This window comes from Erinaceus europaeus, chromosome 6, assembly GCF_950295315.1.
Source record: "Erinaceus europaeus chromosome 6, mEriEur2.1, whole genome shotgun sequence".
NCBI lineage: Eukaryota > Metazoa > Chordata > Mammalia > Eulipotyphla > Erinaceidae > Erinaceus > Erinaceus europaeus.
In genome coordinates this window covers 41576024-41586255 of record NC_080167.1, presented here as the reverse complement: position 1 = coordinate 41586255, position 10232 = coordinate 41576024, and the positions used below count along the sequence as shown (strand labels likewise).

The 10232-nt window shown below is 44.4% G+C and overlaps 1 protein-coding gene across 1 annotated transcript; it reads left to right on the top strand.

Annotated features, from left to right (window-relative positions):
- The first annotated feature begins 3105 nt into the window (after positions 1–3105).
- C6H1orf202 (chromosome 6 C1orf202 homolog) lies at positions 3106–3781 on the top strand. Its single transcript, XM_060192634.1, has one exon. The coding sequence runs from the start codon at positions 3270–3272 to the stop codon at positions 3642–3644; it is 375 nt and encodes a 124-aa protein (XP_060048617.1). The 5' UTR covers positions 3106–3269; the 3' UTR covers positions 3645–3781.
- The last annotated feature ends 6451 nt before the right edge of the window (positions 3782–10232 follow it).

Sequence of the window (10232 nt, the reverse complement as noted above, 5' to 3'; positions counted from 1 at the left end):
GCAAGGACTGGCATAAGGATCCCGTTTCGAGCCCCTGGCTCCCCACCTGCAGGTGAGTCGCTTTACAGGAGGTGAAGCAGGTATCTATCCTTCTCTCCCTGTCTCTGTCTTCCCTTCCTCTTTCCATTTCTCTCTGTCCTAACAATGACAACATCAGTAACAACAACAATAATAACTACAACAATAAAAACAACAAGGGTAACAAAAGGGAAAATAAATAAATATATAAAATTAAAAATAAAATAAAACAAAATTTAGATGGAAGAGTTCTGCCAATATTTTCCTCTAAGTATTTGGTAGTTTTTGGTCTAACATCCAAGTTCTTGACCCACTTTGAATTTACTTTTGTGTTTGGTGAAATATAGTGCTTTACTTTCATTCTTCTGCATGTTTCAACCCAATTTTTGCAACACCTTTTGTTGAGGAGACTCTGCTTTCCCCCCTTAATAGTCTGGGCACCTCTATCAAAGATTAGATGTCCATAGGAGTGGTGTTATGGGAGTTTCTTCAGTGATGAAGTAGTGCTGCAGGTATCTCTCTTTTACCTCCCTCTTTGCTATCAATTTCTGTCTCTATCCAAATAAATAAAAATATTTAAAGAGATTTATTTATCACTGAGAAGGGGGGTAGAATGAGTGAAAGAGAGCATCACTCTGGCACATGCAATGCCAGGGATTAAACTCAGGACTTCATGCTTGAGAGCCCAATGTCTTATCCCCTGCAGCATATCCCAGTCCTAGTGATAGTTCTTTTGTTTTAATTACCTTTCAAGCTCTGATGATGCCTGCCCCCCATCTTTGGTAGTAGGCTTGGTAGTTGTAGCTTGGTATCTCACGAAGCTACAATTACCTGGGTATCTCACCACTTGTTTCACTGTCACTTGTGCAGGGCTGCAGGAAGCTGGTGCTTAGCTTGGCGGCTCTCCATTCACTGCTTGTATGAAAATGGGTTTCTTCAGCAGCTGAATCTGTCAGTCATTACTTGTCTGTGCTAGACTCTTTAGCAGAGGAGGCAGGAAACACAGTATGATTACACGGAGGAGATCCCTGTGGAGTGTTAGAGGAGGAACAAATGGAATTTGAAGCAGTATTTATGCGTGTGGTGTTAGGGCATCATCATGCAACTGTGATTTTTTTTTTTTAACACCCTGACAAATTTTTCATTGTTTATTTCAGAAAGAGAAAGGGAGGGAGAGACAGCATGGGTAACAGACCTTTCTTCAATGCAGTTACATTACCATATGGAGTCTGAAAGTAAACCCAGGACACAGATGCAACATGAACCCTTCCTGGGGAGCTAAAAGCAATTCTTAAAGCAAATAGTTCAAGGCAGTCAGCTCTGGTCATGTTACTCTGAAGAAGTAAGTAAAAGATTCATTAACAGGGTATGCTCATGGGTGATGGAAACAAAGATTCCTGTGCGAGTGATTGGAAAATTGTTTTAAAGTGACTGGAAAATAGGGCAGCTTCCACACTGTTATTTTGCATCCAGAGTCTATACAAACAGTAAATGGTGATATCTAAGTATTGACTGTGAACATAAGTGTACAGGATGGATAAGTATATTAGGAGAAGGGACCCTACCAGTACAGAGTGAATTGTTGATAACTCAACAGCAGTACACAGGCATTTGGTTACTACACACTTACTATGTATCTCTTCTTAAGCTTTATATATGTATATGTACTACATATATATAATTTCATTAATTGTTAAGATATTTATTTCCTTATGAAAGAGAGAGAAGGGAGAGAAAGAGAACCAGACATCATTCTGGTACATGTGCTGCAGGGGACAAAACTCAGGACCTCATGTCCTCCAACAAGGTCCAACACTTTATCCACTATGTCACTTTCAGAACGGCTGTGTGATTTCATGTCAGTATACCACCATTAAAAGTAGAACTGCTGTTATTTTTAAACTATTATTATTATTTACAAAAGCACTGCTCAGCCTGGCTTATGGTGGTGCGGGGGATTGAACCTGGGACTTTGGAACCTCAGGCATGAAAGTCTCTGCATAACCATTATACTATCTACCCTCCCAACTGCTGCTATCTCAAATTTCATAGCTGGTAGTAAAAGCAGTAAGAAGTAACTTGCTCAAAGTTAAAGATAGTAAATGAAGGGGCAAAATTCAAACTCAGGTAGATTCACTGCAGATCCTGCTCACTTGTCAGTGGGCTACAAAATATACCGGGGGAAAAAAAATCATGAAAAACATTAGAGTGTTGAACACTTAATTCTTTTTTTAATATTTTATTTCTTGCCTTTTGTTGTCCTTGTTGTTTTGTTGTTGTAGTTATTATTGTTGTTGATGATGTTGTTGTTGGATAGGACAGAGAGAAATGGAGAGAGGAAGGGAAGACAGAGAGGGGGAGAGAAAGACAGACACCTGCAGACCTGCTTCACCGCCCGTGAAGCGACTCCCCTGCAGGTGGGGAGCTGGAGGCTCAAACCGGGATCCTTAGGCCGGTCTTTACGCTTTGCGCCACCTGCACTTAACCCACTGCGCTACCGCCCGACTCCCGAACACTTAATTCTTAGGTTGGCTATTTTTGGGGTCTGAGAAAGTCGCTATGGGTCACATACTATACAAAGAGGCAGAGAAAAATATTTTATTCTTTGTGCTTTTAAAATAGTTTCCCACAAAATCCCATGTTTGTGAGCAGGAAAAAAGAAGAGGAAGAAGGAAGGAGGAGACGGAGGAGGAGAAAAGATCATGTCCTACAAAGAAGAGGCCTGTGAGACCAGATGAGAGAATCAAGTATGGGGGCTTTCCTGAAACTCTTGATTTCCTGTTGGCAGAAACACCCTGGAGACTCAACTCAGTCCAGACTATTAGATGCCTCGGGGGCATCACAAGGGTGGGACTAAAACCCAAATGTAGATCCTAAGGAAGTCGAGCAGCGCTTTCTCGCTTTCTCACGGCTTACTGTAGTATTGAAGCCAATGTAGTATTGAACCGAGGGGTTGGGCTTCGAGAACTTCTAGACCCCTTTTTGCCTTCTGGAGGCCGTGTCTGAACACCCCCACAAACAAGACTTGTTTGCGCACCGAGGAATGATCTGGATTCTGGCATCTCCGTGGTTGCTGAGGGTGGTCATTGTGGGGTCACCGGCAGGGTATCCTTGGCAACCTAACCCGCGAGGAGCGCTGAAGTCACCTCCACTTGTCACCTCCAAGGCCGAAGAAAGGAAGCGAGAGACCCTCGTGCCCCGGTGGCCGCCGCTGCCCAGCGGTCAGTTCCCGGGAGAGGCTGGGGCCCAGCATGGCGGACGCGCGGCGCGGAGGCCTCCAGCACGAGCTGCTGGAGAGGATGGCGCGGCTGCGGCGGCGCGGGGAGCCCGAGGCGGCGGTGCGGCGAGCGGCCCCTGGCGACGGCGGCACCTGCTCCGGCTGCTGGTTCTGGCAGCGGCTCTTCGGGCGGGGCGCGGCGCACGGCTCGCGAAGGAAGAAGGGCAGGCGCGGGCGGCCGGGCAAGGCGACGGCGGCGGCGGAGCGCGGCCTGCGGGCCCCCCGGAGCGTGCAGAGGCTGCTCCAGCGGCTGGCGGCCTGGAGGCGGCGCTACCTGCGGCGCGGCGAGCGGCCCGAGCGGCTGGAGGAGATCCCGCTGCTGGTGCTGGGCCGCCGGGCAGCCGAGTAGGCCGCAGAGGGAGACGGCACGGCCCTGCCTGCCAGCCTATCTGTCTGTCTGTCCCGCCGGTCGGCCGGTGAACCCAGGACATTGGTTTTGTTTTTTAAACACAAGCAAGAAATGAAAATAAATCCAAAACCATGTCAGTGAAGGACCATGAATTTCTGGGGGGCAGAATCCAAGTCTAGTGTGGAGGCTGGAAACTAAGGAACACAGTTCTGGGGTCAAAACCCAGATCGCTTCTGACGGGTTGGGGTGAACTGACAGAGAAAAGCTGGGGAGATATCATTAATGGTTATGCAAAAAGTCTTTCAAGCCCAAGACTCCCAAAGGCCCACGTTCAATCCCCAACACCATCAAAAACCAGAGCTGAGTAGTGCTCTGGTGAAAAGAAAGGAAGGAAGGAAGAGAGAAAACATATTGAGTAGTTTAAAATATACCTATCTCCAAAGAAAGAAGTAGGAATGATAGTGAGGCAAGCAAGGGTTAACTGCTAAAGAGAAAAGCAAGGGTTGGCTTCTTGAAGAAAATTGCAGGCTTCCCCCTCCTGTCAGCATAAACAGTGCTGTAATCGGGCTCCCGTGCTAAATATGAATAGATGTGGGCCAAGGGTCAGATTGATGTGGTAAACAGTTCATTGTATTTATATACTTCAAGTTTGGGAGCTACTTTCTATCTTAATCCAGCTTTCTAGTCCTCAACTCCGACACCATCTCCCCAGACAATAATTTTAGTCCACCTGCATGTTATCAAGATCAGGCAAATATTACTAAAGTCATGGGTCCCTTGGAATACATCTAAAATACTTCCTAGCTTTCCATCTTAAAGTTCCTAATTTCATCTGCTCTATTCCTACCTTTTGGCTCTTGTTCATTATTTTGCCCTGCTATATATATTTTACTGTCTTTCAGATACCAAGTTGCAGATGCTACTCATGACTCCATCCTGACTTCCCTGGGCAGATGACCTCAGCAATGTATCCTAAAACCTCACCTCTCCAGAGTCCTACCCCACTATGGAAAGATAGAAACAGGGGGTATGGGAGTTGGACGGTAGCTCAGTGGGTTAAGCGCACGTGGCACAAAGCCAGCAGAAAGATCCCAGTTCGAGCCCCTGTCTCCCCACCTGCAGGTGAGTCGCTTAACAGGTGGTGAAGCAGGTCTACAGGTGTCTTTCTCTCCCCCTCTCTGTCTTCCCCTCCTCTCTCCATTTCTCTCTGTCCTATCCAACAACAACATCATCAATAACAACAACAATAATAACTAAAACAGTAAAAAAAAAAAAGGGCAACAAAAGGGGATAAATAATAAAAAAGAAGAAATGAGGTATGGATCAACCAGACAATGCCCATGTTCATCTGAAAAGCAATTACAGAAACCAGAACTACCTACCTTCTACACCCCATAAAGAATTTTTGTCCATACTCCTAGAGGGGGAGAGATGATAGGGGGAAGATGACCAGAGGGCTCTGAACTCCAATTCCATCAGGACTCAGAGAGAAGAGGGGAAAAGAAGGACATTTGGAAATAGTAATAGGTGTAGGTGTGGCATAGGACCATAGGAAAAAAATGGGCAAATATATAAAAATATAAATACTTATAGAAATAATAGTCAACCCATGTTTATGGCCTTGGGAGAGAGTTACTGAGGTTTCCAGTGGAGGGAATGGGGACTCAGAACTCTGGTGGTGGGAACCCTTGTTATTTCATAATTTTGTAAATCAACATTAAGTCCCTAATAAAATTTTAAAAATCTGTTACTTTTGTCCAAGTGTCTGCTGATAAGCCAAACAAGTTGCACTTTCTGTATATAAAAAGAGAAAAATAACCCATTAAACTTGTTGCTGGGGGTCCAGTGGTAGCACAGTGGTTTAAGCGCACGTGGCACAAAGCCCAAGGACCGGTGGAAGGATTCTGGTTTGAGCTCTGGCTCCCCACTTGCAGAGGAGTCACTTCACAGGTGGTGAAGCAGGTCTGCAGGTGTCTATCTTTCTCTTCCCCCTCTCTTTCTTTCCCATCTCTCTCCATTTCTCTTTGTCCTATCCAACAATGATGACATCATCAACAACTACAACAATAAAAGAAGGGTAACAAAAGGGAAAATAAATAAAAAAATTTTAAAAAACCTTGTTGCTGAGTTACTATGGGAAGGCTGATAACTGTGCTGAGGGTCCAGTCTTTTGTGGACATAAGTCTGGCTGGATGTATTAACACAGTTAACACTGCTTCCTGCATTAAAGCCTCCATGTGTCCCATCTCTGCTTGAGAATCGGTTAACAGTGGTGGTTTTCAAACTGTCCAATGCCCTCAGGATTTCAAACAAAATGCTTTATATCTTAATACTTTTCAGCCACCAAGTTGCAGAGGCTACCATGATGCCAACCTGACTTCCCTGGGCAGACAACCTTACCAGTGTGTCCTGGAATCCCACCTCCCCAGAGCCCCATCCCACTAAGGAAAGATAGAGACAGGCTGTGGGTATGGATTGACCTGCCAAAGCCCATGGCCAGTGGAGAAGCAATTACAGAAGCCAGACCTTCCATCTTCTGCACCCCATTAAGATCCTGGGTCCATGCTACCAGAGGGATAAAGAATAGGAAAGCTTCCAATGGAGAGGATGGGATGTGGAACTCTGGTGGTGGGAACTGTGTGGAATTGTACCCCTCTTATCCTGTTGATCATTATTTAATCAATAAAAAATTGTTTATGGAGCCAGGTGGTGGCACACCTGGTTCAACACACACATTACCATGTTCAAGGGAGCTTCACTACTTTTGAGAGAGAGAGAGAGAGAGAGAGAGAGAGAGAGAGAAACCTCTGCCAGTGCTGTGGAGGCCAGTTGGAACTTTGGTCATGTTTGTTGGCTCTCTTCTAAAAGTGTGTGTGTGTGTGTGTGTGTGTGTGTGAAAATTTAGCTAATATTCCATGTTCCCTCATAGCTCTGAGAGTATAAGCGACCACTTTTCCCTTAACCAAGACTGAATTTCTGTTGCCTAAGCAAAGATACACCATCTTTTTTTCTGTTGTTGCTGCTGCTGTTGTTGGACAGGCCAGAGAGAAATTGAGAGGGCAGGGGAAGACAGGGAGAGAAAGACACCTGTAGACCTGCTTCACTGCTTGCAAAGTGACCTCCCTACAGGTGGGGAGCCTGGGGTTCAAGCTGGGATTGTTGCGCGAGTCCCTGAGCTTTGCACTGTGCGTTTAACCAAATGTGCTATGGCCAGGCCTCTGTCTAAGGTAGTTCTATAATTTTCACCTCCAACAAATAAAAATAAAATGCATGTAGCGCAGCGGGTTAAGCGCAGGTGGCGCAAAGCACAAGGACCGGCATAAGGATCCCGGTTTGAAACCCGGCTCCCCACCTGCAGGGGAGTCGCTTCACAGGCGGTGTCTAGCTTTCTCTCCTCCTCTCTGTGTTCCCCTCCTCTCTCGATTTCTCTTCACAGGCAGGTGTCTATCTTTCTCTCCTCCTCTCTGTGTTCCCCTCCTCTCTCCATTTCTCTCTGTCCTATCCAACAACGACAACAACAATAATAACTACAACAATAAAACAACAAGGGCAACAAAAGGGAATAAATAAATAAAATAAATATAAAAAAATTTAAAAAAAAAGAAACCACTACCCAAACCAAGAGACCCCTCACAGAATGGGAGAAGATCTTTACATGCCATACATCAGACAAGAGATTAATACCCAACATATATAAAGAGCTTGCCAGACTCAACAACAAGACAACAAATAACCCCATCCAAAAATGGGGGGAGGACATGGACACAATATTCACCACAGAAGAGATCCAAAAGGTTGAGAAACACATGAAAAAATGCTCCAAATCTTTGATTGTCAGAGAAATGCAAATAAAGACAACAATGAGATACCACATCACTCCTGTGAGAATGTCATACATCAGAAAAGTTAACAGCAGCAAATGCTGGAGAGGGTGTGGCATCAAAGGAACCCTCCTACACTGCTGGTGGGAATGTCAATTGGTCCAACCACTGTGGAGAACAGTCTGGAGAACTCTCAGAAGGCTAGACATGGACCTACCCTATGATCCTGCAATTCCTCTCCTGGGGATATATCCTAGGGAACACAACATATCCATCCAAAAAGATCTGTGTACACATATGTTCTTGGCAGCACAATTTGTAATAGCCAAAACCTGGAAGCAACCCAGGTGTCCAACAACAGATGAGTGGATGAGCAAGTTGTGGTACATATACACAATGGAATACTATTCAGCTGTAAAAATATGGTGACTTCACCATTTTCAGCCGATCTTGGATGGACCTTGAAAAATTCATGTTGAGGTAAATAAATCAGAAACATAAGGATGAATGTGGGATGATCTCACTCTCAGGTAGAAGTTGAAAAATAAGATCAGAAAAGAAAACAGAATTAGAACCTGAAATGTAATTGGCGTATTGCACCAAAGTAAAAGACTCTGGGGTGGGAGGGTTGGTCGAATACAGGTCCAAGAAGGATTCAGAGGACCTAGTGGGGGTTGTATTGTTATATGGGAAACTGGGGAATGCTATGCATGTACAAACTATTGTACTTACTGTTGAATGTAAAACATTAATTCCCCAATAAAGTAATTAAAAAAAGAAAAAAAAAAGAAAATGCAAATTTTGGGGGCTGGGCAATGGTGGAGTAAATAGGTTAGAATGTGTGAGGATCCAGGTTCAAGTGCTGGGTTCCTACCTACAGGGAGGAAGTTTCATGAGTGGTGAAGCAGTGTTGCAGGGTTTTTTTTTCTCTCTCCCACTGTCTCCCCTTTCCTTTTCAATTTCTGTGTCCTTTCTTTCTTTCTTTTCCTTTCTTTCTTCCTTCCTTCCTTCCTTTCTTTCTTTCTTTTTTTTTTTTCTTTTTTTTTTTTTCTTTAAGAAAGGATTAATTAACAAAACCATAGGGTAGGAGGGGTACAACTCCACACAATTCCCACCACCCAATCTCCATATATCCCATCCCCTCCCCCGATAGCTTTCCCATTCTCTATCCCTCTGGGAGCATGGACCCAGGGTCATTGAGGGTTGCAGAAGGTAGAAGGTCTGGCTTCTGTAATTGCTTCCTCGCTGAACATGGGCGTTGACTGGTCGGTCCATACTCCCAGTCTGCCTCTCTCTTTCCCTAGTAGGATGGGTCTCTGGGGAAGCTGAGCTCCAGGACACATTGGTGGTGTCTTCAATCCAGGGAAGTCTGGCCGGCATCCTGATGACACCTGGAACCTGGTGACTGAAAAGAGAGTTAACATACAAAGCCAAACAAATTGTTGAGCAATCATGGACCCAAAGCTTGGAAAAGTGGAGAGGAAGTATTAGGGAGGTACTCACTGCAAACTCTAGTATACTTCTGCTTTCTTACTTTGGTGCCATACTCCAAACTCAGTCAATTTCTGCTTTGCGTTTCTACTTCTTTTTTTTTTTTTTACATGCATAACATTCCCCAGATTCCCATTTAGCAATACAACCCCCACTATTTCATTCATCATTTTTCATGGACCTGTATTCTCCCCACCCACCCACCCACCCCAGAGTCTTTTACTTTGGTGTAATACTCCAATTCCATTTCAGGTTCGACTTGTGTTTTCTTTTCTAATCTTGTTTTTCAACTTCGGCCTGAGAGTGAGATCATCCCATATTCATCCTTCTGTTTCTGACTTATTTCACTCAACATGATTTTTTCAAGGTCCATCCAAGATCGGCTGAAAACGGTGAAGTCACCATTTTTTACAGCTGAGTAGTATTCCATTGTGTATATATACCACAACTTGCTCAGCCACTCATCTGTTGTTGGACACCTGGGTTGATTCCAGGTTTTGGCTATTACAAATTGTGCTGCCAAGAACATATGTGTACACAGATCTTTTTGGATGGATGTGTTGGGTTCCTTAGGATATATCCCCAGGAGGGGAATTGCAGGGTCATAGGGTAGGTCCATTTCTAGCCTTCTGAGAGTTCTCCAGACTGTTCTCCACAGAGGTTGGACCAATTGACATTCCCACCAGCAGTGCAGGAGGGTTCCTTTGACCCCACATCCTCTCCAGCATTTGCTGCTGTTACCTTTTCTGATGTATGACATTCTCACAGGAGTGAAGTGATATCTCATTGTTGTCTTGATTTGCATTTCTCTGACAATCAGAGACTTGGAGCATTTTTTCATGTGTTTCTCGGCCTTTTGGATCTCTTCTGTGGTGAATATTCTGTCCAATTCCTCCCCCCATTTTTGGATGGGGTTATTTGTTGTCTTGTTGTTGAGTCTGGTAAGCTCTTTATATATGTTGGTTATTAAACTCTTATCTGATGTATGGCATGTAAAGATCTTCTCCCATTCTGTGAGGGGTCTCTTGATTTGGGTAGTGGTTTCTTTTGCTGTGAAGAAGCTTTTTAATTTGATGCAGTCCCATAGGTTTATACTTGCCTTAGTCTTCCTTGTAATTGGATTCGTTTCATTGAAAATGTCTTTAAAATTTATGCGGAAAAAAGTTCTTCCAATATTTTCCTCTAAGTATCTGATAGTTTCTGGTCTAACATCCAAGTCCTTGATCCACTTGGAATTTACTTTTGTATTTGGTGAAATACAGTGATTCAGCTTCAT

What these genes read in the sequence shown, in the direction of transcription:
- C6H1orf202 (XM_060192634.1), top strand. Translation starts at nt 3,270, where the DNA reads ATGGCGGACGCGCGGCGCGGAGGCCTCCAGCACGAGCTGCTGGAGAGG.